General features: G+C 47.9%; 2 protein-coding genes across 11 annotated transcripts in view; one reads left to right on the forward strand and one right to left on the reverse strand.

Moving 5' to 3' along the window:
• On the reverse strand, positions 1-19,990 carry PACSIN3 (protein kinase C and casein kinase substrate in neurons 3). Of its 3 annotated transcripts, XM_054067825.1 has the most exons (12): positions 19,914-19,990; positions 9,177-9,254; positions 7,612-7,712; positions 7,019-7,175; positions 6,019-6,254; positions 5,452-5,607; positions 4,722-4,897; positions 3,803-3,923; positions 3,196-3,332; positions 2,575-2,640; positions 1,898-2,058; positions 1-317 (listed from the first exon to the last, which is right to left on the reverse strand). In XM_054067825.1, the coding sequence occupies exons 3-12, from the start codon at positions 7,663-7,665 to the stop codon at positions 202-204; spliced, it is 1,380 nt and encodes a 459-aa protein (XP_053923800.1). In that variant the 5' UTR covers positions 7,666-7,712; positions 9,177-9,254; positions 19,914-19,990; the 3' UTR covers positions 1-201. The 3 variants fall into 3 exon arrangements, with proteins under 3 accessions (XP_053923800.1, XP_053923802.1, XP_053923801.1); XM_054067827.1 differs by lacking the exon at positions 2,575-2,640 and having other exon boundaries at positions 19,914-19,989; XM_054067826.1 differs by lacking the exon at positions 19,914-19,990 and having other exon boundaries at positions 9,177-9,359.
• DDB2 (damage specific DNA binding protein 2) overlaps positions 19,971-27,946 on the forward strand; it is a 21,445-nt gene continuing 13,469 nt past the window's right edge. For 2 of the 8 annotated variants that reach the window (XM_054067817.1, XM_054067816.1), the window contains exon 1: positions 25,675-25,906. In XM_054067817.1, coding sequence (XP_053923792.1) covers positions 25,690-25,906 — 217 coding nt within the window. In that variant the 5' untranslated portion in view covers positions 25,675-25,689. Of the gene's footprint in view, positions 20,079-24,774; positions 24,906-25,674; positions 25,907-26,200; positions 26,427-27,732; positions 27,917-27,946 lie in introns of those variants that run through there. The other 6 variants (XM_054067818.1, XM_054067823.1, XM_054067820.1 and 3 more) reach the window with 6 other exon arrangements.

Below are 27,946 nucleotides of genomic sequence, written 5' to 3' on the forward strand. Positions count from 1 at the left end.
TCTTACTCAACCTTGTTTATTTATTAGAAAATCCCTACAATTCTACGCATTTAAAATGAAGCATTAGTTATATGGAATACGTGCTCTCAAAGTCCAGAAATTGCTGGATATCCTGCAAAGGTGGACTGGGACCAGCAGTGACCCAGTGACCTCTGCATGAGATACTGGTATGGCTGTGAGACACTAGCAGGGCAGCAGCAATCATGATCCAACCTTCTCAACATAGTTAGCAGGATAGAGTCCAACTTGGCCACTGAGAAGTCGGCCCTTGCACCAGCCCTGCTCATCTTCTTCACTAATCTTCAGTAGTTCTTCACCTAGAAGTAAAAACAGTCATTAGGAAGCACCCTTGGAAAAGGCGGCATGACATTTTTCCCCTGCCTCAAAGGAGTTAATAAAAAGCAAGACCTATTGGTCTTAATTACCACACTTCTATCCTCTTATTGCACTGTTTCATACTGCACAGTTTAACTGAAGCCAGAGTTACTGACTCTTTGGTATCTGTGCTCAATACCATCCCCAAGAAACTCCGAGACAAACCATCACTTCTGCTGTTCAACATCAGAAATTTTTGTGCCTTGTATTTCGGCCAGCTTTCTACTCCCCAGAGAAACATGCTTACCAGCTAGACAGATCAGAAGGATCTCAGATTTATTTTTCTTAGTGGCTTCTCTGTAGCAGGCAGGAAGGAAATGTAAGAGGCTACTAAGATCTAGCTGTTATGACCCAAAATGGCTATTCCATGATGGAGCATCTGGTTTGGCCAGCAAGGCATGGAATCAACTCATTTCTCAGACTATGACCAGGAAAGGCTTTTAACCTTCCCACACTTACTTTGGGAAAGGACAAAAAAGTCCCCTTCTCCACCAGCAGAAAGTGGTCAGGAAGGTCTGACTGCATCAATAAGTATGTCCCACATTAACAGAGGCTCAGAAATAAGTCATCTGCTGCTAAGCTTAAGCCCTACTGATGCACGCTGCTCAAAAAGGGGATGACTAAAGCTAACCAGTCATGCCTCATTATATCTGCTAGGCAGAAAGAGCAGAGTCACTTTCTAGAGCATCCATAGCGTTTTCAGGCAACAAGTTAGTATTAGAAGGTTTACTAGTATGGTAACACTGCAGCATAGATATTGGCCTCAGGCACAAGCTCCTGCTACCAACAGATTTCAGTGCCTTCTTAAAAGAGGTGTTTTGGAAGGGTATAGCACAGCAATACCATGTAAGACTCAAACCAAGCAAGATTAGAGACACTCTCAAGATCCAGATGTCCTCCTGGAGTTGGAGAACATGGTACATGCAAACTAAATTTAACTGAAGGAAGAAAATAGGAAGGATCCATTTGCTACAGCATTCTCTCTCACTCAATCCTCTGCTGGAGCCAGGATCTCCACTCTCAAGATACCTATTTTAAGCAACAGTTTGCATAGCTGGTTTTTGCCGTCTGAACTCTGCTTTAAGTAGTGCATGTGAGTCAACTGAGCTTTCTCCCAAGGCATATATGTCTTCAGGTTACTTCAAAGGACAATCCAGACCATTTATATAATTTTTGTATCAATGGCACAGGGAGGAGCATTTCATCAAGTCTCAAGATACACTGCAGAATAAATGCCTTTAAGGGGCAGCAGGAAGGATCTGTTTTAGCAGTAGAGGTCTGCTCCACCTACACTGTGACTGAGGCTTAAGCAGTCTCTTTTTACATGGCCTCACTGTCTGTCGTCTAGAAGAGGTTGGACTGCCCAGCGCATCATCCACCTCACAGGAGCTGGCAATGGGTCAGGCCAGGAGGAGAAGAATAAGTTTTCAGGGGGGACATCCAATTCTTAAGAGTGTTTCAATCATTCAGTCAGCCCAAGTAGGGACAGCAAAAGGTTAGTAAGAGATTAGTGCTTCTGTACCTGCTTTAAAGCTCAGCTCATCAGCCTCCTGTCCTGTGTAATCATACAGCGCTCGTACCCGTACACCTGGTACCTTTATGTCCTCCTCGTGCCCGTTGGCATCCAGGCACTTCTTGGGAGTGTCCTCATCTGACCACTCCGAAATGTCTTCCTTCCCTCCGCTTTGTAAGTAGAAGGAGAGGGGAACAACATGGTTGTTAGTAGACTTATCTCTCACCCAACTCCTTTTGAATCGCGCAGCTCCCTGATTCCCGCTGACACTGCAATGCTATAGAACAAGGTGCAAGAGGCCCAACAGCCAAGTGAGGGTGAACAGGGAGGAAAGATCCCAGGAGATACTACATTTCGTTGAAAGCATCCCAGCATTAGAGCCTGGAGGGTAACTAATTCTTATAACTAATTCTCAAAGTATTTTCACACATGCACAGTCTTCATGACCTCATCCCACTGTAGCAGACCTTCTCATCCAAGAAAGGCTGGTCCTAATGCGAGCTCAGCCATGTCCAGAGTTATTCCAGCCAAGAATAAAATAGACAGGAAAAGTCATGTCTCCCATCCCAAAAAGACATGTCTAGAATGCTGTTTTCCAAGTCAGGAATAAGAGCAGAGAGGAGAAGTAGCAGAGGACAGGCACCTGGAACCCAAACACCCCTGAAGAGGCTGTGTTCCATACTAACTTCACATGAGTGGGTGCCCTCAGGCTGTCATAGAAGATGCTGTTGTGCTCCTCTTGATAGGAGAACCTGTAGATTGGCAAATAGAGCCCCTGAATCCAATAGACTGTGAAATACAGTAGCGGCCTTGAGACATCTCTATATCCCTGTTCTTTTCTGCCCAGTTCACTTAGGCTAGAGTTCACCTTTTAAAGCAGGATGGCTAGGAGAACTGCAGGACATAAGTCTCTTCAGCCTCTCCCTGTTCTCAAGCTTGCTTCCTAGCAAGGAAAGCAGCTATATCCAGACTTGTCAGGTAGTACATAGCACCAGGGCAAAACAAAACTTGATGGGTACATTTAGGAAATAGTGCAGCTCACTGGCAAAGCTGCCAGTTCAACTCTCCTTGTTCTGTCTAGGATGAAGAGCAATTAGGGAAATGCATGCCAGACTCTCAATCCAGCACTACTCTGACATGGCCAGATCTCACCACTAGAAGGATCTTTACAAGGAAGGCACCTCGTGAGGCAGTACATACTAGACTAATAAAAGCAGCTATCCTAAACCCCACTTTCTTCCTTGTCCTTTCCAGAGTGGTGCGGGCAAGGCCACGGGCAAGATTGTATCCCAGATGTCAACCCTTACCTTTGCCTTGTCTGCAGAGGGGTCTGAGAGACAACACCATCCCGTGCAGGCAAAATGCTGGTCAGTGTGACATCGTCAGCCATTTTGCTACTCTTCTCCTTCTTGGTGATGGGCCGCTGTGTTTCGAGGGACCATTCCTGTTCAGGGTACAGCAATAACACCATCAAGCCTCTCAGACACAAAAGCTCTGTGCATCTTTTCTGACCAAGACAGAAGGACAGAAGACCAAGTTATACTTCAGTTGTGGCTGGGCTGGTCAGCCAGATGGCCTTTCTGGCATAGCAGGCTCACTCCTGTTGAATCCCAAACCGCAAGAGAAGCTGTGACAAAATTATAACAGGAACTTGTCCCAGGGCCTTGAGCACCAACTCATGCTGTTTGACCTTGCAGATGGATGGCTGGAGTATTTGCAACTTGGCAGGATTGCACACAGCCCCTTGGGCACCAAAGAGCTTGCAGCACAATAAAAATTTTCATGGAGCCTAACATCCTGAGCCCACTGAGCAAAGACAAGGTCTTTTTCACACAAGACCAGCAATCCACCAATTTCAGTAGAGCAGCTAAACATTTGGAAACAGTAATGATACACTCCAGAATGCTACATCACCTCAAATTGAGGCCAATTCATCGCCATGCCTGGTCCGTGAGTGTTGCGCCACCACTTCAGGTCCTCCTGGTTGTCCGCAGCCATGATGACTTGGTAGAGATCTCGATACAACGCGTGAAAACTATGACCAGGAACAGACAGAACCATCAGGAACAAATTCCTCAGTAGTTCCCCAAAAGCCAAGTAGGAAGGAAGAGTGTAACCTCATGCATAATTACATAACACCTGAAGTCCTACAAGTTTAAGGATGCTAAAGCAGCCCCCGATCAGGCCTAGGAAAACAGAACCACCCTTACAGAAGGGTCAGCCTGGCAAACAGGACAGGCTTGTTACGTGTGGCTGTGGCTAACGCCTGCAAGCTCTTAGCACAGCTCATCAGATGAGCATTGAAAGAGCCCAGCGTGTTCTTGCACATTAACAGGGAGGTGGCTCAGATTTCCTCCTTCCACCTTAAAGCATAGGAGCACTTTGGCTGCACCTATTTCCCCTCTGTAACCCCTACTTAAGGGCAACTTGGGGGCTTAGAGTTATCTCACAAAAGGTTTTTCTACTCAGGGCAGAATGGGCGCAATAGCTATAGATACTAGAAGGCAGAGCCATATTTCTCAGACCGGAATTACATACAGCAACATGGAGGCATTTCACAGAGTAGAAATACACCCACAGGACAGTACTGGACAGCAGTGGAAGAAGAGGGATTCAGAGACAGAAAGAATCCTATCCAAGGAGCCTGGCACTGTCCAAGCTTAGAGATACCACCACTGGTCAGCCTAAAGGGACCAAATGCCAGTTCTAAGACACACTTGGAAGGGGAAGGAGCAAAACCTGCCTTATGCAAGCAGGCAGATAACTCCCTTTCACAGATACCAGAACTGGCACCCCAGGCTGTCAGACTTCCCTCCTGTGTTAGGACTGGTACCTTTCATTGGTGGAGAGGTTGAGATGCTGGTGCAGATTCAGGAACATCTCCTTAAAGAAGCATAAGCGCTTGCGCTCTGCTTCCTGACAGCCCTCAAACACTTGCTCCATGTCCTCCATGTAGCGGGGATTGTAGCGGTTCAGCTCTTCCAGCATCTTCTCATATTGATCCTTGCACTGTATCAACCCAGGAGAACAGCAATAGTGAGATGCTTTGCCTTGATGACATACCATTGACACTGCCCCTGCTCTGGCTTGGGACTAACAAGTCGTTTTTTTCCCCCCCTGCACTTCTGAACAAAAACACCACACAATGAAATCCCACAGCTAGTATCTCAGTCCATTGCTCTCCTAATATTCCAGGAAGTTTCTTGTTCTTCCTTGCCACCCTCTTCCAGAGAGGACCTTCTGCACTTCCACACTTTTGGGCAGACAAAGCAGCCACTTTTGGTAGCCAAGTCTTCAACTCTGCAGCTCCCACCCCTGCACTAAATCCACCCTTCCCCTGCTTTTATTTATTTATTTATGGATTAGATCTTATCCAACACCAGAGATAGAGAGACCTTAGACTTGCACACTAAAGTCTCAAGTCTAATTCGCTAAAAACTAAAATGGGATCTCACACCTCATTAGAGGCTTCAGTAGGAGCCATTTCACTGAGTGACATTACAACCAGTGCTTTTTCCTCAATGGGTATCTTTGTGACTAACATCCATACAAGACACACTCACCTTCTCAGCCTCCTGAGTGCACTTCTCTACACGCTCCTGCAACTTGCGCAGCTGTTCCTGTGAGACAGATGAGTCTGCCTTGGCATGGTTCTCCCTCGTATGGGCTGTTTTCTCCTCCTTCCGGGCTGCATGATAGTTTTTCTTAGAATTCTCCACCTGTAGGAGAAAGGTGTAGAGAAAAGCCATGATCTTGACCTCATTGATCCTCCTCCATTACTCAGAGAGGGCATGTTAACATTTGTTACAGTCAGCAGTAACTGTTTCAGGACAACATAATAGGAATGCCAATTTGGCATTTAGCAAACCATGCTCCAAAGGGAAGAGGTACTTCCAAATGATCTCTACAGTGCCCACCTGCCATGCAGGAATACAGAGCCTGTTACCAAAGTCTTGCTACATGGGAAGGAAGCTACAAATGCACCAAGAACAAGAGACTACCAAGACATTCCTCTCTCTGGCATTCTGCACGACTCCGGCTAAACCCTGTTTCTTTGCCCAGTGGCTCTCACAATCAGGCAGCCAGCTTGATTGCCCTTAACTCTCCTTCCCCATTTACACTTTGCTCACATCTTTCATCTTTTTCACCCAGGGTTTCTGGGCCTTGCGGAACCCATCCTCTGCCTCCTTTGTCTCCTTGAAGCCTCCAATCATCTGCTTGTGGTAGGCCTCCTTCTGCCAGGCCTTGATCTTATCAGAGTCTTCACCAGCCAGGTGGCTCCGGACAGCTAGATGAATTTCACTCAGTTTGTCTGCAGCTGTCAGGAAAGCATGCCAGGCCTTCTCCAGAGTACCATACTGTGGACCTGCAGGAACAAGCACCAGAGGGGCTCTTACACCTCTTGTCCGCTAAAAGGAATGTAGATTCTTTTCCTCGTACACACATCAATTAGTGTGGAGTCACCTCCTTAACTCTCCCCCATTACACAAGACAGCACTGACTGGTTTCCACACAGTCCCAACAGGCAGCATCTAGACTGGCTGTTACAGCTGACAGAGACAGGCATATCTTTTGGGCAGCCTTAGTGGTCTCAGATGGTGCCTGCTACAAGGTTTCTGCAGAAAATTCTCTTCACAGATCTGACCTGAGACAATACCATTAGTTCGTGGCCGAGACTAAGCTTCTGCTTTGCAGACCAGCGGAGGCATCTGTCCCAGTGTCTCCTGTTACTTTGAGATGCTATCAGTCTGAGCCCACTGCACTAAATCATCGCATTAGTACTTATTCTGACTGGAGAAGAAGTGAGACAGCCAAGCCATCCTTAAAAGGATAGATCTGCAGCTTGATTAAGACTTTGACTGTCCAAGGACTTGCCAAACTATATAAAAAAAAAAATCTGTTTGTTAAGACCAAATCCCTGACAATGCAGAGAACATCTCCACATGAATCAGGAGACTGGCCACAAAACCCCCACACACACAAAAGAAAGACAGCCAAGAAGGTCACCCCCTTCCTGGAGAAAGAAATCCTGTCCTCCGAGGATACAACACACACACATCAGTAAGAGACAGCACATAAGGAAGAGTGCAATGATTGCATCCTGTTCCCAGTCCAACCTGCCAACTTTACCTTTCTCCACATTGGTCCTCCACTTACGGGACCACTCTGTTAGCTGCTGGGCATAGTTCTTCTCTATCTTGGCTCGCTCCTGGAAGCAGGAGATTAAGTCATTGCAGAGTCGGTAGCCATCATCCACACGCTTCACTGTCCGTCTATAGTTTCCAGCCTGAAATTTCACACAAAATGATTATTTATACCATACTGGCTTTCACGTTCCTTCAGAACAGATAGAAGCAGGTCAATCTTTGCATGTGGAGGTAGCACAGGCCCTTCCGAAGCCAGCAGCTCAGTTCAGACTGTCACCTGGCACTCTCAGGCAGGCACAGCAGTAGAGGGAAAAAGATGGGATGCTTTGCTTGCCTCTCTCACAGCTCAGATCAGCATCAGCTGGACAAGGAACTCTCATTCCACAGCATCTGTGGAGGAAAGGGTCACCTCCTCCCTGCAGTAACACTGTGTTACTGAATCTCCACATAGTTCCTCCCTTCCACTCCCCAAGAGCAACATGTCACTCAGGAACCTGAAAGTCAACCCCTTAATTCCACAGGTGGGAGGCAAGAAGACATTCCTTCCTCCTTCACACTCCAATCATCCTTTCTTACCTCCCAGAAACTGCCCCCAGGAGCCTCCCCGCCAGCATCATCTTCTGGTGACATCGCCCCTGTTTTCTTGCAGCAGAGAATTTTTGCAGATTTCTGTTAAGCTGAGAAGAGAGAAAAGTGATTTCTAACACAGCACTGGCCTTTGCAGAGAGCACAGTTCTCCATGACTCTTAGAGCTGGAGGAGCCCACCTTACTGCCCTGCAGGCAAGTACTGGCATCAATGCACCTTCAGCAGCAGATGGTCAGATTCAGCAGAGATGCCCGGGACCAAACCTGCCCCCTTCCTCCCTTCAGACAGATGGCCTCCTCTGTGGGCCTGTAGCACCCTGGGAAAGGATGCTGAAGAAAATATTGCCAAACTTCAGCTACACAGATACTGGAAATGTTTGTGAATCCCCCAAACATCTCTGCAGATATTCCTTTCTTAACCAAGGCCCTCAAGACAGTAGCAAAAGCTACAGAAACTGAGGAAGCTAAAGCTATTCAAAATCTGCCTTGTAAAACTTTAAATAGTTCTTCTGTCAATGTAGATGACTCCAGCTTCCCAGTGTGACTCAGGATTACGGGATTACAACAACTGACTGGAGAAAACAAGGCTGAGCAGTCAGCAGGCAGGCATGTCTTGAATGGGGAGGAGCCCTAAAAGCTGCCCTCCAGCTGAGCTGGGCTTGAGCAGAAATACAGAAACACGCTGGGGCGTACCCTGCCAAATGGCACTGCAGCACACACACCAGTTACCCTGCAGCACTGCTTCCCTAGAAACAGTTCTGTGGGGCTGTTTTCATTACACTTAACTCTCACTGCATTAGGCTCAAAATCTAGGCTAGAAAGTAAAAGGTTCATCTCATCCTCTGTTGTCTCACAACTTTTGCCAATTCCTCTGTACTAGTCTGCACTGACAGTTTGTTCCTGACAGGGTGTGACACTGAATTCCTTGGGGAGAGGTTTAGGGCTGCTCTTGTGTAGGAATGAGACAGGGAGTAACAGGAAAAGGCTCAAGCCCAGTCACTCACACACAACCCACTCCATTCTAGGCAAGCCTGGGTTAATGCAGCAGAGATGTCCTTTGCTGCCACTTCTCCTCTTGCACATTCCTATTTATAAAAAGCTTTCCTCACACCCCAGAGAGGTATCTGCTCATTCTGCCAACCCACAGAGCAGACAGCAGAGAAGATCAGGTCGACTCCAGATCTCCCACCTTCTCAGTGGCATGAACCACACAGTGAAGTACCCCAGCACTGACTGCAGGAATTTCCTATATTTCTTCTGGAAACAGTTTGGCTCTGTTTGTCCAGTCTCATTCCCATGGGGAGTGTCAGGAGTACATTAAAGCTGTCCCTCTGAGTTTCTCCAGAAGGCTGGAAGTGCTGAATTCCAGCCACAGAAGCAAGTTGTTAAATGGGATGTGACACTCAGGTGCATGAACCTTGAAACTTCAGGAACACCTCCACCCATGCCACCAGCTGTCCCTGTCCTCCCTCCCACCATTCCTCAGCAGACTGCAAGGCTATCTCAAGTGCCTCAAGGGCACGCAGCTCTACTCTTGTCCTCAACACCTTCATACCTGAAAGCAGAGACACAGCAGGGGAGCAGTGGGCAACTGGCAAGTACGTCCTAAGCTCTTCAAAATCCGTGGAAAAGCCTGGAGGAGAGAGATGGGTACAGTTAGACACTGCTGCTCCTATGCGGGGATGCTGCCTGTTCCGACGCATTGCAACCCTAGGGATGTCCCCCTTCTGCCAGCTACTAGGAGGGGCACCCTCTGATATAGCAGCTGCAGCCACTGTGCCTCCCGAATTGCCACGTTCCAGCATGTCGGAGAGATGCCAAATCCTCGTGTCACAAGATCTAGCCCAAGAGAAAGCTAAAATAGAAACATTGGGGCGGCATTACAGCACTGTGCGGTAAAGGTAGCATCACACAACAGCTGAGCAAAGGGAACAGCTCAGGCCAGAAAGGCCTATAAAATAAGCACGTTCCTCAGACACTGCACGTGGGGCCGGATCCCCCCCTCACTGCACAGTGTCCGATTTAGCAAACCCCACTGCCTCCATGCACTGCTGTCTGCACTTTTACACATTTCTGGCTTTAGCAGAAAAACAGAAGGACAAACATACACCTTCTCCAGTCTCTTGTTACTAAAGGTGAAAAGGATTTATGTACGAGAGATAGGACCTGATAACTCTACATTTTAAAACAAAAACCCCAAAACTCACAAGAATGCATATTGTGGTCTAGAGGCCTCAAGTCCTTTTAGTAGAAGAGCCCCAAGCACTGCCCTGCCAGCACAGCCTTTTAGTCCCTTGAGTCTGTAGGCCGTCCCCATCACATTCTCAGAAATACCTTATTTTGCCACTGTAGCATCATGACAGTCATCAACTTTCCACAGAGGAAAAGGAAGTAAAAAGCCTGCAGAGGCTAAGGGAAGCGAGGGTAGAAAGAGGCATTTTTATTTACCTCGCATTCACTTCCCTGAAGATGTACTTCAACGTCTGAAGTATATTTAAAAAAAAAAAAAAGATAACCAAAAGAACCTTCTGCTCAGTCACTGACATCCACTCAGCTGAGGCTGGAAGGTTGGAGCAACTGAGAGTTAACACAGCTGAGAGCAGAAAGTGCAAAACCTGGGAGGAAGTGGGATTTTTAGCCAGATATTAGGACAGTTTTGGAGAAGAAGTGAAAGAATGTAGGAAACAGGAAAGCAGACTGGGTTACTGCAAACAGACTAGTGACCTTTGGTGAGGAAGGGGTGGGAGGAAAAGAGTTGGGACACTTCTGCATGATCCAGGTCATTGGTTAAAGAGTTATAGCTCATCATAAACCTTTGAAGACTTTTTAGTGGACCCTAGTAAAAACAGATGACAGTCCTGAAATTGCCAAGATTAAAAAAAAAAATCTTCATTAAGAGCTACGTAAAAATATACTTAAATCTGCCCTGGATCCTTCTTTTCTTTTTCCCGTTTAAGGTATAGATAAATTAAACGTGACATGTGAAGGCTGTATCACTTTTTCCACACCACACCCCCATCCCCATTTTATCAGGAAGCAATGAATCACAAACATGCCTTCCATCTCTGGTTTCCAATTCAGGCTGACTACAGAGTGCTAGAATCTAGGGGCAAACCTGGAAAAATGTTGTGTCAGAGTGCGCTTGCTTGTGTGAGGAACAGTCAAAGGAAAAAAAAAAAAACAAATCCATTCTTACTGCAATTTCCACATTAAGTTTGAGCCATACCTACTTATTTGCTCAGGAGTTACAAACCCAAATTACTTTGGTGAACAGGCTCCGAAATATAATAGTAGCTGTGGATCAGACTAAGGTTCCTCACAGCCACTGTAGACAGCAGCCAAAGCAGACACATACCCTCAATTTGAGAGCACAGCAAGCATACACAATGCCTGCCTGCACGCTCTCCAGGCCTCTAACCATTTCTTGACAGGAACTTCACAAGCTGAATGTGGCACCTATAAATTTAGTAACACTCAATGGATTTCTCTTCCATTAATTTCTCTAATCTGCTTTTTAACCTACATGAGTTTTCATCATCCACAATATCCTGCAGCAAAGTATCACACAGCTTAAGGCTATATTGTAGTCATCACCACAGGAGCTAGGCAGAATGCAATGAAATAGTATAATATTTCTACAGGCTGATCTCCACAACCTGAATTGCAGCCAGCCAAGTACATAGTTCCATAGCGGTTGCATAGACTTTATAGAACTCCAGAAAAAGCTAGCCTGATAGGAGCAAAAAGGTCAAAGAACAAGGAGGACTCTTTTCTGTCAGGCTTTTTCAGGACTCTACATACTCCATGAGCCCATGTCAGTCAGCAGATCAAATTGGATCTGCATGCAGGGAAAGTACTTCAGACCGCACACAGGGGCTGAAGAACAGCTGCTGCTGTCACCCTGTGCCCTAGGAGAGCAAATAGATCGCCACTCCACCCCCTCATGCCTAGTTATTCCCAAAACAGCATGTGTTGTGAGCCACCAAAAGCTCGCTATCAGGGGAAACCTGAATTTGCCAGGAAAAGCAAACAATAGTCACACATGTCAAAGCCTGAAGGCTGTTCTACAGCAAAGCAGAGATGAGAGGGCTACTCTGGGCAGCCTGATACAGCAAGAGCCACCACACGATTCAAGGGGGTTGACTGAGCCTGTACGGTGCAAGCAATATAGCTAGAGTTATACTGGGTCAACTAGAGTTATACGTGGGTCAGCACCACATACAAGACTCTTTCTGATGCCACTGTCACCTCTGTTAAGAGGCGGCTATCCAGAAAATCATATTTGCAGAGCAAAGGAATGTTTATCCCTACATTCCCACCTTCCTCTTTCAGCTATCACAGTTAAGAGCCACTTAAGACCTGACTGCAGCTCCTGCAAGACAAGCTCTCTGAAGGAGGAGGGAGAGAGTGACTACACCTCTATTCAGTTCACACCTCCACAGGATACCGACGAGGGCACTGGACACGGCTGCAGTCAACAACATTCAGCAACATCAGACAGACAAAACAAACCACGTAAATGGGATTTCTGCAGAACTACAACCCTTTCTGCTGGTAGTGCTGAAGAAGGTACTGCCCTCCATCCCCAAACAGCTACTCAATTATGACTAACAAACTTATTTGGCTACATCTGCTGTCAACTCCCAATCAAGTTATCAAAAACCGGCTCCTGGTCTTCAGCTGCAGAAAAGCAGAATTGCTCATGACTGCCTCACTGGCACCGAGTTCCACTCAGGGAAACGCGAGTCACGGCAGAGCTGTTTCCACCTTTAACCATATTGTTCATCTCACCCTTGCTCCAGTCAGTCACACATCTCAGACCACGGGTCCCTGCCCTCTGACCAAAGTATCAAGCTAAAAACTTCCCTTTCAAAATGCGTGAATCTGGCAACACACTACAAGGTATGTCTTTGTATTTCGTGTCTACACGAGTACAACGGGGTCCTGATCCACAAATAACACTTTTAGACTCAATAGTAATAATCACACTTCTTCACTTCAGAAGCCTTTCCCTAAGGCAGGTAAGTCACAGGGATCCTCTTCCCTCTACACCACTCTCATCTTCCAGCCTCCAAATGCCTAAGGCATCACTTCTGTGTACCACACAACTGTCTCCTAAGGCTCCCCGTGAGCAATTGTTTTCCTAACTCTGCCAAGAACAACCTTCTAAACCCCACAAATGTCAAAGGGCTGGTGCCTTCCCCCCGCCCCCGTTAGCTTGCTGTCAGAATGGATCTACAGAGCCAGAAGGTTCCACATGACTCCAGCAGTGCAGTAAACTGGATTGCTGCTGGTACAGCAGTGCTAGGAAGGTTCCTGATGAAGAGAATGAAATGGGGCATGGGACAGGGTGTCCTTTCCAGCCTCACCATCTCTGTAAGTGCACACTCAATAGCTCTGAATCAGTGACTGCAATGATGCCCAGTAACATACTCTCCACTGATAATCACAGGCGTTCGCACCTGCCTGAAGAGGGGACAGTTCTTCTCTACAGCTATAGAGGATGCAAGTAACATGAAGATCCTCCAAAACTTCCCCTAGAGATATTTATCTTATTGCTGAGGTCACACCCTGGGTAGAGTCACCTGACTGGGAAAGGGACTAAGAGCCAGTGTTTCCCAGCCGCTCCCTAAAGACTGAAGCCTGCCAGGGCCGTGTAATGCAGTTTCGAGAAAGCTTTCAGCTATCTTTCCAGCCAAGGAGAAGTCAGAGAGCCATCAGGCAGAACAGTTAACTACACACAAAGGTCACTTCAGCTACATGCAAGCCTGTAACAGAAGCCCATCTCCTTGACAATGAATCTCTAGAGATCATATGGCTGTCCACTAGCAAAATTCTCCATGATTATGCCACAGTAGTAAAATACAGTCAAGATCCTGTTCCACTGAAAAGGGCTGATCTCCCAAGTTTCCATGCTGCTTTACTACTCTTATTCCAGACCACAGCTTCTTTACATTGGTATTCTTCACATTCTGATGAAGCTAATGTACTGAGCACAGATCTCCCTCCATGCGTTACCCCAAGTTGTTTCCAAAACGTTCATTCAGAATTAAATACTGTCCATATTTATTAGCTATTCCCTGTTAGGTTCTCAGAAGCCAAGGCTACAGGACAGGCTTCTACCCACACATTGCTGCTAATCTAAGGGTTAGGATTCCTCACTAACACAGCTTTGCCAGGCAGAAATAGTTTCACCAAGGAAAGGGAAACTCTGCTTTCTTTTCCGATATGAGGTAGGAGATCTCTAGCATTACATGAACACAGCTCTGTCTTGGTTAACACAATGAGTCCATGTTAATGAAGGAATGTAATGGTCTGTGTTAGCGTTTCCCTAGTTGTTCTTCCTATGAAGAATTTTATTATCTCAAATGTCTACAGAGTTAGAGGAGGTGGGAAATTAGCACCAGACTATGGGGTATTAATATTGTAACAGGGCAACAAGCTATGTTCATTTAGTATGTTCAAGATGGTTGCTGGAATGATACTGATATGCATGTTGTGTCTGTCTTTAACAGGCAGCTACAAATAGGAGCAGCAGATAGCTTAAGAAAGTGACAAACATCCAAGCTACCAGGTAAAGCACTACACTAGCCTGCTTTCTCATCCTTGTGAAAACCATAGCCCGTGTTCTACACATCATTCAGTATGCCCACTTCCCAGTTCTCACACTCTCTGGCTTACCCCTCTCTCAGGGCAAGATTTTAACCCATGCAGATGTTGAGAATCTGTAATCTACCGCCCCACTCCCTGAGCCTCTTCATTTGCTTGCTTCCATTCTGGGTACTTCCCAGGATACTTCCTATCCTGCTGCATCAGGCTCTGCAAACAGACACCAAGCTTGCCAGCAAACACATGCAATCTCAGCACTTCCCTTTTAATGAGAAGAGACCTCTAACAACTGGAATAAGTGTTTAAAGCTCCAGCCAAAGCCATTACATCCCTCCTCTGCACTGAATGCAGATAGGTTTTCCAGGATTTAACCTACATTTCACCTGGTCACGGTTTTTTCTGTACTCAGTGACTGGCAAGCAGTCAACAGTCTATCCTGTAACACAGTTGCCTACAACTTAGTAAAGGCAACTCATCACAACAGCAGGCTAAGGCAGACCACCAACTTCCAACTGTGTTCGGAAAAAAAAAGTTATTTCTTTCAGATCCTTTCATGAACAGCAGTGATCAAATACAACAAAATGCCCCAGCCTCATCCAACACTGAGCAAAGAGAAGGGAAATAATGTGGTGGTGGAGAGCAAACTCCTGTACTTCCCCATTAATGGAATATTGTCCTTCTGTAATTGAATCACCTTGCAACCCCCAGAGCAGGGATCAAGTTTACTTGAACGCATTAAGAAACCATAAGGACTGCAATCAATGCAATCCAACAACCTTCAGAGAATCTGTAAGCCAGTTAGCTTCACTCTAACACTGAGCTTCTGGTAGTTTCTTGCTTCACTAGACTGCACAGCATTCAGATGTCTCCAATCAGCCTTCTCTGCCCCTTCCTTCCATTTTCAAGTCTCAGTGGTTTAACACAGCTGCAGTTCTGCAACTTCTGGCTTCACTTTACAAATAGTTGTCTTTTCCATTAGCTGTCTTTGGAGGAAGGGGGAATGGGAGATAAGGGTTGGCAAATATTTTGTCATTCCAAGTGTGTGGAAATCATATGGCAAATGAATTCAAAGCACCGCATGTCTTCATCTCTTGTTGTATCAAACAGGTTTCTGGGTTTACATGGTAAAAGCTTATTTACTACAACTGTTTATTACTTGAATACTTTCCTTCCAAATATTCACACAATGCAGACAAGAACCTGAATGGAGATGATCATCAAGACCTTTCTGAAGTCCATCCAATTCCTTGCACAGTTCCAAGTCCCAAATAAGCCATAGAAGAGAGTACAACCAACTCTCTTAAATAAGAGCTGAATAACATAAGACTGAGTGCTAGGACACTCCCTAGGATAAAGGAGAAGAACAAGGTAAAGGTCACACCCATTGCTTCTGTCTCACGTTGTGGTCAGTCTCTCCACTTCAATGGCAAGGCTCTTTGTTCAGCTTTTGTCACCACAGCTGGGTTTACTCAACCGCTTCCTTGTGGGAAAATCTAGACAACAAAACTGCAACTGCAAGGCAGACTTCAGTACCATATGAACTGGCAGGACTATAGACCAGCTTTTACAGAATCATTTTGCACAGTCTTTAATGGCACCAGGCATGCAAAAAAAAAAAAAAAAAAAAAAAGCAGCATTGTTTGCTCCATGGACTGGAGAGAACATTCAGTAACCTAGATGTCCTTCGTAACATCTCCTGGTTCAAGAAGAGTTTGGCAGATCCTATCACTTTGCAGGTACTCCATTTTTAAAGAATGTCTTTCTGACATAATTCCCAGAGACATACACAGATAACAAGGGTGAAGTCAGGCAGCCATGAAGAACTGGCCTATGCCATAGATATTCATACTTCCTGCATTCTTCTTGAAGTTCATTATCCTGCATGTCATGGAGCAACTTTTATCTGCTTTCATACTATGCACAAAATCTGCTCTTTGGTATCAGTAGTGCCTCTTCAAATTTTTGTATTTCAAGCTGAAGAACAGAACTATTAATACCAATTACTTCATATCCCAGGTATTATCCACAAGACTCCAGAAGAACACAAGCAAATGGGCCAGTCAGTCCAAAGGGCACACATTACAGAATAGATTTTAACTGTTTAGCATCACTGGAATGCCGCTTACTTTCTCAGCCCATTGCCCAAAGCAATCATCTCAGTTTCTGATCCTGAGGACTCAGCCTGGCACGTGAGGAAAGAACACTAGGCAGCTTTTTAAAAATGGAAAGCACAGAGCAATCCAGTGGGCTTTATTGTCCTCCTCTCCGCAATGGCTTTCCGAAGCAGCTCCTATCCCACAGCTCAAAACAATAGGTTTTTCCACTTGCATTGGGGTAGAAGCCTGCTGGAACCAACAGCTGGCTTTCACACAGGTTTCCACAGGTCAGAAGTCCCAGTACAAGGAACAGCTGACTGAAAACACCAAGATGCAAAAATGCATCTCTAGAATCACCCGAGAAGTTAAATATGCTGCATCTTCTCCTAGTCTCCCACAAAAGCTTCGCACCCTTGCCAGAGACAGGCAGCAAGCCTACTTCAAATGTCTACACAGCCACACTGTAGCTGATACAGCTCAGCATATGCAGGAGCAGGACAGGTCTGGCTCAGCAGCAGTGATACTGAGGGAGAGGAGGAAGTTACTGCAAACAGAAAATCACGTATAAACAAATGAAAAGACTGACCACTTCCCCAAGAGCCCAAAAGGCAAGTAACATATTTTCCTGCAAACAGAAGTCACACAGCTTGGGCCAGCTCATAGCACTGACAGGACTGAGAAGGCTGGGGACTTGTTAACATTGTTAGTTGTGGGTTGCCCGCAGCAATTCTAACTCCTCTAGCCTGGAAAAACCTTACTGACAGGTTGCAATAAACAAGAGTCCTACCATAGTCACCTACTAAGAAAGCATAAAATCCCCCACAAGCCTAATGCCTCTGGATCCAGGCCGCCGGTACCATGGTGATCTCTCGCATGCCTCTTCAAACTACAATGTCCAATGACAACCATTAGATTTAACACACAAATTCTGACAATCACAAGTCTGAAGCGCTCTTTCCCATCATGCCATTCACAGCCAAGAGAAACCACTGAAGGCTGAAATATGATTAGGATGCCAGTCACACACACTGCCTTATAGCAGCACCCAGCTTCAGCCCACATTTCAGCTAGAAGGAATGTGAAACTGCTGTACTAGTCACTGAAAAAAAAAAAAAAGCTGGATGATTACAGCAGAAGACGCACCAGGTTCTTCACACTGACATACTTTGTGCTACTGGGAAAACTTGGGTCCAGACAGAGTGTATTTGAATGTTAAATTACAGCAGTGGCCATGCTACAAGGTAGCAGCAAAAAGCTTCCTCTTCTTAACTGCTCCAAGAATGCGAAGTTCTTCTGTTATTCTTGAAAGAGCAAAATCCCAAGTTCTTCATGAAAGCTTCAGATACAGCAGTCACTGTTTTCTGTCCCACCCAGTAAGGCCTTAGGCTTATGACGTTAAGGTTCTTTTTTCCTTTAATCAATCTGACACAGCTCCCTGCCATACAGTACCTTCTGCACCCATCGTGCAGAGTCACTAGTGATAAAATAGCTCGCTTGATCAGAAAGTCTGCTTTAAAAAGATAAGAGTCCCTCAAAGGGCTTAAACAGCTCTCCTATTGTTTAGGCATTTCCCTACGAACTCTCAAGAGCAGCCCAAATTCACACATCACTGATCAGCTGATGGCAAAAATAGAGGCAGCTTATTAATGCTCTCTGATCAAGAGCATAGCTTTTTCCACTCAGGCTACAGGCAGATACCTCTAGCTTTTGAGGTCCCCAGTTCAATCCCTGGATGTCAGCCATGACACAGACCAAATAGTTCAAACAGTTGAATAATCTCCAGTCCTCAAGATGGCCAGAATAAAGAATATACAGCATCTGCCATTCTCAGAATGTTGTACGAGTTTCTAACAGAAGCTGATGTTGCTCATGATGTGGTGACATTTATTTATTTGGTTGGTTGGTTTTTTTTCAAAGCCACATTCATCCAGGGAAATCCCAGAAGATTCGGGCTAATTCTTGTATAATCCACAATAACCTAAAATGACTAAAAGCACCAATCATCGCCCTGTGAAGAAATGAACCGGGGTCCACAAGATTTTCAGGCTTTTATGACTTACTTACACAGACAGACTGCCAAGGATCTGTGGCACTTTGGCACAGTCCAGTCACACAGTCCTTACTCACATTGATACTGGAGTTCTAGGTGGGCAGTTGTTCTCAGGCCTATCCCTAGCTGACACGGTGAAGCTACCACTTTTTATAGCCGGAGAAGATGACAGTCTCCACTTGAACAAGTGCAGGCAAGCCAGAGAAGCTCAAACTCGCAGCTCAAAAGGAACAAACAGAAAAAAAAAAAAAAAACCCCCGCCAGTAAAGCAATACAATACAGCAGGCACAGAACAGGGAAGGCAGTGAGCTGCTGACCCAGCTCACACATTCATCCCGTTCCAAGCTGCAACTCAAAGGACAATCCAGTAAATATTTTAGGGAACTTCTAGTGAAACACCATTAATAACACAAAACACTGTCAAAGCAGAACAGAGTCCATCTCAAACAGAGTATTTTGTGCACTTCACAGAAAGGTGAAATCCATGCCTGAAAGAATGTGCCCAGTTATGCAATGAACGGGGAGAAGCTCTACTTTGACTCCACCCTGACAGCAGCTCACACCTGGAGCAAGGAGTATCTGGATCCTGTCATTTTAGCCCACATGCTACAGTCGTGCATTCTGCTCCCATTACGCACCGAGAATGACTTGAGTTGTCGTAAAGCTCAGTGACTTCTCGGTGACATTTGAATTCCAGGGTGGAGCGGGAGGCTCCGCTTGGGTTCCATACTGCAATCAATTACCATCATATCAGAAATTCCTTTGTGCAAACTACACTGATTTGGAGGGGACAGAGGTTCACCTCCCGTTTCAGGGGGCAAGGAGGGTTGAGGAGCAAACAGAAAGACCAGACAACCTCCCAGGGCCAGGCGCAAGAGTTCGGGGGCGGTCAGCTTCTGCAAGCCTCAAGGACTGGAGTAAGCGAAGCGCACATAGTTGGCACAGAAAGTGGTGAAACTGGTTAACGCGTTGGGGCCACGCAAGCCTCACTTATCGATAGCTTTTGCGGGGATCGCGGTTCCCTCCTCCCGCGCGCGGGGTGGCACCTCTTAGGCTGTCTTCTCAGGCACTGGATGTCCAGGCTCGCTAATACCCGCCCTGTTTATCAGCTTTCTCCTGCCCTGGGCTAGAGGACAGGGTCACCCAGCCGAGGGCAGCGCCCACACTGGGACCGGGACCTCGGGGCAGCCGGAGCCCGACCCGCCGCCAAGCAACGCGGAGCCCCCCGAGCCGGGGCCCCGCGGGTCCTCGAGCCGCGTTTCCCCCAGCGCCCGCGGCTCCGGTTTCAGAGCGAGACGCGGCACAAAGGGGCCCCTGTCCCGGCGGAGCGGGGGCGCCGGCTCGGGAGGGAGGAGGAGCCCCCGGAGCCCGCGGGGTCCCCACCGCCCCCCTCCAGTTCCCGGGCAGCGCCTCGCCTCCCGCCCCTCCCCACACCCGCTTTCCACCAGGAGAAACTTTTCCCTCGCAGCCGCCGGCCGAGCTGCAGGGGACGCAGGATGGCGCGGGGCTGAGTGCAGAAGGTGCCCCCGCCGCTTACCTCGCAGGCGGCGCTCAGCGGGGCGCGCAACAGCCACCTGGTGTGTGAGCGCGCCGGGACCGCCCCCTATTTCAGCCGGGACCGCCCCGCCTCCAGCAGCCCCGGCCGGGCGCCCGCCTCCGCCGCCGCTATGAGCCAATTACCGGGCGGGCTCTGCCCGGGCAGGTGGGCGCGAGGCGGGGGGGCAGCGCTAACGCTCGGAGGGGCTGCGGGGCGGGGCGCGGGGGCTGTGGGGCTGCTGGGCGCGATGAGGGGGGTCTGGGGCTGAGGGGCAGTGTGCGGGGCTGGGGATGCGGGGCGGGGCGGTTGAAGCGCGGGGGGTTGGGACTGCGGGGTGGGGCGGGGCGGGGGGGGTCTGAGGCTGAGGGGCGGGGGTTTGGGACTGTGGGGCGCAGTGGCGGGGCTGGGACTGCGGGGTAGTGCGGGGATCTGGGGCTTCGGGGTGGTGTGGGGCGCAGTGCGGGGGGTTTTACGGCTGCGGGGCGATGGGGGGGTCTGGGGCTGCGGGGCGAGGTGGAGTGCGGCGCAGAGCAGAGGTCTGGGGCTGCGGGGCACTGCAGGGCGCGAGGGGTCTGGGGCTGCGGGGCAGTGCGGTGCGGGGGTCTGGGACTGCGGAGCGGGGGTCTGAGGCTGCGGGGCGGTGCGGGGCGCAGTGCGGGGGGGTCTGGGGCTGCCTTCCCGCGGGGGAGGTCTGGTCCCCCCGTCCAGGAGGTGCAGGGAGGTGCCCTATGCTCTGTTGCCCGCGGGGTTCGGGGCTATGGAGAGGTTTCAGGGAGTTCCCGTGTTTTACCCGCAGCCCACCCGGCAGCAGCCCGGGTGCGGGAGCAGGAGGTGAGCCCCGCTCCCACTCAAGCGGAGCGGTGTCCTCGCTTCTGCCCATGGAGTAGGTCACTGTCCCTGAGGCTGGAGAGCGGCTTCACCTCGGCTCAGCTCGGGATCCTTCCAGCCTGATCCCGTTGGCTCTGCTCAGTCACTCCCCCTTCCTCTGGAAACCTTTTTCTGCATAGTCCGGACCTCATCTTTAAGCCCTCAGTTCTCTCAGTTGAAACCAGCTTTTTACAAATGCCAGGGACTCTGCCTGCCGAATTTTCCATTGCTAGTAATTCCCCATGACGCTGGGGCAGGGGTGGAGGAGGAGGGCTGGAAAACCTTGCTGGCCCTTCTCCACTGCTTCCAAATGACTTGGGACACAACTCTGAGAACCAGCTCTGAGGTTGCAGTGATGTTTATTCAGTTGTTAAAGAAAGGAAAGACTTCAGAGCCTTGCAAGAGGAAGGAGCTGCAAATCTGTGCCCCCATTTGTCTGGAGCAGCACTGGGATCATAGAATCGTAGAATAGTTTGGGTTGGAAGAGACCTTAAAGATCACCCATTTCCAACCCCCCTGCCATAGGAAGGGACATCTTCCACTACACCAGGCTGCCCAAGGCCCCATCCAACCAGACCTTGAACACCTCCAGGGATTGGGGATCCACAGCTTCCCTGGGCAACCTGTTCCAGTGCCTTACCACTCTCCTCATGAAGAAATTCTTCCTTATGTTTAGTCTAAATCTGACCCTCTCCAGTTTATAGACATTGCCCCTAGTCCTGTCATTACAAGCCTTTGTAAAGAGTCCCTCCCCAGCTTTCCTGCAGGCCCCCTTCAGGTACTGGAAGGTCACTATAAGGTCTCCTCAGAGCCTTCTGAACACCAACTCTCTCAGCCTGTCCTCCTACGGGAGGTGCTCCAGCCCTCTGATCATACTTGTATCCCTCCTCTGGACCCATTCCAGCAGCTCCATATCCGTCTTATGTTGAGGACACAATACTCCAGATGAGGTCTTAAAAGAGAGGAATAGAGGGACAGAATCACCTCTCTTGACCTGCCGGCCACGCTTCTTTTGATGCAGCCCAGAATACGGTTGGCCTTCTGGGCTGCAAGCACACATTGCTGGCTCATGTTGAGCTTCTCATCTACCCCAAGTCCTTCTCTTCAGGGCTGCTCTCAATCATATCAGCCTCTATCCTGCATTGAAACTGGGGATTGCTCTGACCCAGGTGTAGGACCTTGTGCTTGGCCTTGTTGAACCTCATGAGGTTCGCACAGGCCCCCTTCTCCAGCTTGTCCAGGGATAATTTCTGTCTTTACAACTGCCTCCTGTTTGACAGGAGCCAAAAAATAATCACCTTCAGATATGATGAACTGCTGTGTTGGATGGCAGATGTTAGAAACCATTCCACTTCCAGTTGTTTTGGGGGCAATCCTGTGTTCACTTTTAGCTGCGTGGGGTCCCTGGAAAGTGGCCACCCATGACAGGTCACTGGCTCTGGTGTGACCGTCAGCCCCTGTTCAAAAAGCGATGCAAGATGCTTTCATTATCCTCAACGTTAATCATAATTGAGCACATAAGCATCAACTCTGTGTTTTACTAAAAAAAAACCAAACCAAACCCCAACTCTTTGGTATAGATACTCTGCAATTATATTCTAAGATTTTAATTCCATTATCTAATTAATATACATTAATGAAGTACAGACAAGGCAAACATCTGTCATACATTAATATGCTATATCCAGCATTTGCCTTATGTTGTTTTCATGCTTATTTTGATATTGATACCCCACGTGCTGAACATCTAAGACAGATGCTTTCCATTTGGGACCTGTCCCCCCCTAATGCTGGTTGTGAGGTGAGCATAGTACGTAGCATGGTTGCTGCAATCCTTTCCTCCAAGACTGGATGGCTTAAGGAAAATGGGGTACTCAGGTAAACAAGGTCATAATAGTGATATTTTTGTTCATTTTTTTTGGTGCAAGGCAGATTAGTAATGGTCATGGGATAGAAGGAGGGCATGCAGCATCATATTTGCGCTTTTATTTTCTCTATTTAGGATTTTATGTTTTTTTTTTCTTCCACTTTTGAGTGGGATATAGGCTTGTTTTCATATGCATGCCGAACTCTAGTTACTCAATTGGTGCTCTTTACATCAGTAGTCAGTCTAAAATAGCCAAAAATATTCATGCTTTGGAAAAAGATCCTGGTGACAAGGAGGGAATATACCTAATGTTATTAAAAATACTGTGACATTGATGGCCTTAGTCACAATATAGCTTTACCAGACCTGGTGACGAGACAACGTTACATTATACTGTGGTGGAGAACCACATCCCATAACTAAAGCAGAGCCTCAACATAATTGTATGTCAGACAAAAGGCATCATTAAAAATTAGACTAATATCCTGCCCACACATAATTATACTCCTTTGATTTTGCTGCATACTGTAGTTCAAAGACTGTGAGACTGTAAATATATATAAGCATATATTTTTTTTTAATTACTCTTTCTCTGGCCTGCTCAGTATTCTGTGCAGACAGCTTAGCGTACAGACTTGGAGCTGTGACACCTCAGGCCACTGGCATTTATTCTGTGTGTGATTTGTGTCCTCTCTGCTATTCTTGTCCTTAATGAATAAGAATTACAAAAATATCTGGTGATTCCCTAGAGAGATAGCAAACTTGGTGTTAGTGATTGATAAAATTTCTGTATTTAGCATACTGTATTTAGCGTTGTTGGGGCCCCGCCTTGAGTACTGTGTGCAGTTCTGGGCCCCACAATTTAAGAAGGATGTGAAGGTCCTTGAAGGCATTAGAGGACCTGGTGAAAGGGCTGGAAGGAATGTCCTATGAGGAGGAGCTAATGAGTTTGGGCTTGTCTACTAAGGAGAAAATGAAGCCGAGGGGCAACTTCATTGCTTTCTCCAGCTTCCTGAGGAAGTGGAGAGGAAGGTGCTGAGTTCTCCCTGGTATTCAATGATAGGACGTGTATAAATGGTTCAAAGCTGCTTCAGGGGAGGCTTAGACTGGACATGAGGAAGCATTTTTCCACTGAGAAACAAACACTGGAAACCACTCCAATCAAACACTGGAACAGGCTTCCTAGCGAAGTGGTCGATGCCCCAAGCCTATCAGTATTTAAGAGGCATTTCAACAGTGCCCTTTATACCATATTTTAACTGCTGGTCAGCCCGGAAGTGGTCAGGCAGTTGGACTAGATGATCACTGTAGGTCTCTTCCAACTGAAATAGTCTATTGATTCCAAAAAATGCTAACCATGATAGCTCCAAGAGGAAATTGCTTAAGTTACTCTGTGTGTGCTCTGCACGAGAGACCAATGTAGCAGGGATAGGAGGTGCACCTTTGCTGGAGATAACTTGGATAACAGTGGCAGAGTTTTCTTTGGGATTAATACCTAGAACATTGAAATTAGTAAAAGTGGTTTTGTCTATTTTAAGAAGGTTGGTATCTGGGCCCCTTTTTTCAGTTACTATTTTTGAACCCTTTGTACCCTTTTGTACCCTTTTTAAAGCATATGAGAACCGAAAGATATTAAGATTTATGGAATTTAGTTGGTATTTTGTTGGTGATTCTTGATGAACTCCCTAGATTCTGTCTCCAGTGATGATAACTTCTGCAGACCTATAGATGAAACTGTTGATTGCTGTCAAGATAAGAAAGATCTTATTCTATAGTAGTTTCTCTTCCTGGCAATCAAGCCTTGAGGCTTCGGAGGGAAGAAGGGAAGTGCTGCATTCAATTTTTCCTCTTGCTACTTTTTGCTAATCGGTACAGTTCTGAGGAGAATGTTGCGATATTACAGAAGTCTTTAAGATTTGCTGATCAAGTTGATGTATGTTCAAAACCAGCTTGTGTTGTCTCTCAGTGGTTATGATATTGTGTGCATGTCATTCTGATACTCATTCTTATGAAGACAGCCACTAATACAGTGTTGTTGCAATTCAGGAGAAAAGCTAGATGTCTGGGTCTTCATTGTTTTTGTTTTCTATGCAGTTCCTAATACAAGAGAAAATGAGTTCACAGCCAGCTGTGCAGATGACTGGACCTTAATTACCCAACACAGTTACTGGTGGGCCTGAAGCATGAGAGCCTACTGCTCTGGAGATCAGGTTCCCCCTGCAGCATGGCCAGCAAGCAGACAGCAGCCTCCTTTGCAGGTGATGGGGGAAGTGCTGGTACCTCATCTGTGTCAGCAGGGCTCTTCTTTCCCCATTCTCACTTGTCTCATCCTGCAAGATCTTATGGTGTCTGAGCTGATCTTGCCCAGACATTCTCATCTGCCTTCAGAGTGTGTATTTTTCTGTTGAGGTCCCAACACCAGGTGCGTCTTCTTGTGGAAGCTGCATTTTGAAATAGCATCGGGTTTTGGTTCCTGCGTGCTTGATGTATTTTTGGGCCCTTACCATGCAGCTTTAATGTGCCCATTTGGTGCTCTGGAAACTGCTGAAGTAGATAACATTGTAAGTCCTGTGCCAGAGAACCAACACCACCACGCTGCCCAAGGACACCTTGCAGACCTGGCTCCCTGTTTGGGGCCGGGGCAGCGCAGCCACCCCGCAGCCATTGGGGGTGGGTGGGTGTCCTCTGCGTGTCTGTGTCCTGTGCCTGTCTGTCTGTGTGTTTGTGTCTGTCTGTGTCCTATGCGTGTCTGTCTTGTGTATGTCAGTATCTCTGTGTGTCCCCTGCGTGTCTGTGTTTGTGTGTGTGTGTGCCTCTGTGCATATGTCCACATGCCTGTGTCCTGTGCACGTCTGTCTGTCCTGTGCGTGTCTGTGTGTGTGTCTGTGTGCGTCTGCGTCCTGTGTGTCTGTCCTGTGTGTGTCTGTGTCTGTATGTCTGTGTCCTGTCTTGTGCGTGTCAGTATCTGTGTGTTCTGAGCGTGTCTGTGTTTGTGTGCATGCCTGTGTGTGTTTGTGTCTGCGTGTCTGTCCTGTCTTGTGTATGTGTCTGTCCTGTGCGTGCCTGTGTGTGCGCCTCTCTGTCCTGTGCACGTCTGTGTCTGTGCGTGTGTCTGTGTGCCCTGCCCGTGCCCGTGTGCCGCTCCCCGCTGCCCCTCGGGGCGGGCACCTCTCTCCCCCGCCTCCCCCGCTTCCCGCCCTGGTTACGAAACCTCGGGGCGGGGCCGCGCCCGGGGCCGAGCGGAGCCGCCGGGGCGCAGGTGAGAGCGAGGCGGGGGGCGCTGCGGGGCCGGAGCTGCCGCGGTCGTGGGGGGGCGGGCGTGGAACGGGTTGGGTTGGAAGGACCTCAAAGATCAGCCGGTTCCGCCCCCCCGCCACAGGCAGGGACGCATCCCGCTGGATTGGGGCGTCCGAGCCCCTTCCAGCCTGGCCTTGGGCACCGCCAAGGCCTCCCCGCCTTCAGCGTTAAACATTTAGTACTTAATGTCTAATCCAAATCTCCCCTCTTTCAGCTTAAAGCCATTACCCCTCGCCCTATCTCTGCACTCCCTGATCGAGAGTCCCTCCCCATCTTCCTGGGCCGCCCCTTCAGTTCCTGGAAGGCTGCTACAAGGTCTTCCCAGAGCCTTCTCCAGGCTAAACAACCTCAGCTCTCTCAGCCTGTTCTTGTGTGGGAGGTGCTCCAGCCCCTCTGGCCCTCATGGCCCTCCTCCGGACTTACTCCAACAGATCTGTGTCTTTCCTGTGTTGGAGACTCCAGAACTGGACATGATACACCAGGTGAGATCTCATGAGAGCAGAGCAGAGCGGCAGAAACACCTACCTCGACCTGCTAGTGACACTTCTTCTGATGCAGCCCAGAATATGGTTAGCTTTTGGCTGCAAGTGCACGTTGCTGGCTCATGTTCAGCTTCTCATCCACCAACACCCCCAAGTCATTGAATCATAGAATAGTTTGGGTTGGAAGGGACCTTAAAGATCATCTAGTTCCAACCCCCCTGCTATGGGCAGAGACATCCCACTAGATCAGGCTGTCCAAGGCCCCATCCAGCCTGGCCTTGAGCACCTCCAGGGATGGGGCATCCACAACTTCTCTGGGCAACCTGTGGCAGCGCCTCACCACTCTCATCATGAAGAAGTTCCTTGTTATGTCTAGTCTAAATCTGCTCCTCTCCTCCTCGGCCTATCACTACATTACCTTGTAAACAGTCCCTCCCCAGCTTTCTTGTAGCCCCCTTCAGGTACTGGGAGGTCGCTATAGGATCTCCTTGGAGCCTTCTCTTTTCCAGGCTGAATAAGCCCAACTCCCTCACCTTGTCTTCATATGGGAGGTGCTCCAGCTCTCTGATCATCCTTGTAGCCCTTCTCTGGACCCATTCCAACAGCTCCATATCCTTCTTATGTTGAGGATTCCAGCACTGGACACAATACTCCAGATGAGGTTTCACAAGAGAGGAATAGAGGGGCGGAATCCCCTCTCTCGACCTGCTGGTCATGCTTCTATTGATGCAGTGCAGGATACAGTTGGCATTCTGGGCTGCAAGCGCACATTGTCCTCTTCAGGGCTGCTCTCAGTCCATTGTCCATCTAGCCTGTGATTGTGCTTGGGATATAAGGTGGTGATAATGAGAAAATGGCCGTTAAGTAGGAATTGCCTTCTCAGCACATTAGGTGGAAGAGCAGTTGGCCCTGGCCACTGTCATAAAAACTCTGAGCTTTTTCTCAGATGAGTCTAAAGAGCTCAGTGTGAGCGACTAGAGAAACAGTTAGGGTATTGTGTGCTTTCACAGATGTACTTTGTGCAGATCTGTGGGTTTTAAGCTTAAAAGTTTGGTAGAAGCACATCTGTCAAAACATATTCTAATGCTCTAGGATACGTTCATTTTCATATGTGAACAGAGAAGAGCTTATTGAACCTGTTCCGCTGTCCGGCAGAGCACAACAAAAAGCTAGTGTCATGCCGATGAAAGAGGGTACAGGTATAACCTCTACTTGCAGACCACTGGGATATGTTTCATTCCAGTTTTCCTCTCTGTCTTCTAGTTAAAAGTGTATGACAGTCTTACCTTCCATGCTTTGTTTTTAGTGATCAGACAGAATGGCTTCAGGGAACCAGCCAAAGGACAAGAAGCATGAGAGGGCGCGTGAGCATTGGCCGGAAGAGCCAAAATCAGCTGGGAAGAGGAAACTGGACTGCGAGGAACTAGGGAATGAGCCACAAGCAAAGAGGTTGTTTGTGAGAAAAACATCCAAACCCCCAGAGAAAATTGGTAATATTTCCTTAGATAATTACTGTTTCT

This window comes from Cuculus canorus, chromosome 5 (assembly GCF_017976375.1).
Source record: "Cuculus canorus isolate bCucCan1 chromosome 5, bCucCan1.pri, whole genome shotgun sequence".
Taxonomy (NCBI): Eukaryota; Metazoa; Chordata; class Aves; order Cuculiformes; family Cuculidae; genus Cuculus; species Cuculus canorus.

Bases quoted from the DNA above. Each gene is read 5' to 3' on its own strand.
- PACSIN3 (XM_054067825.1), bottom strand. From the start codon at position 7,665: ATGTCACCAGAAGATGATGCTGGCGGGGAGGCTCCTGGGGGCAGTTTC. The intron at 3,924-4,721 runs GTACCAGTCCTA...TCCTGGTCATAG, and splicing joins AACCTCTCCACCAATGAAAG to TTTTCACGCGTTGTATCGAG. The intron at 3,333-3,802 runs GTGATGTAGCAT...TACCCTGAACAG, and splicing joins TGAATTGGCCTCAATTTGAG to GAATGGTCCCTCGAAACACA.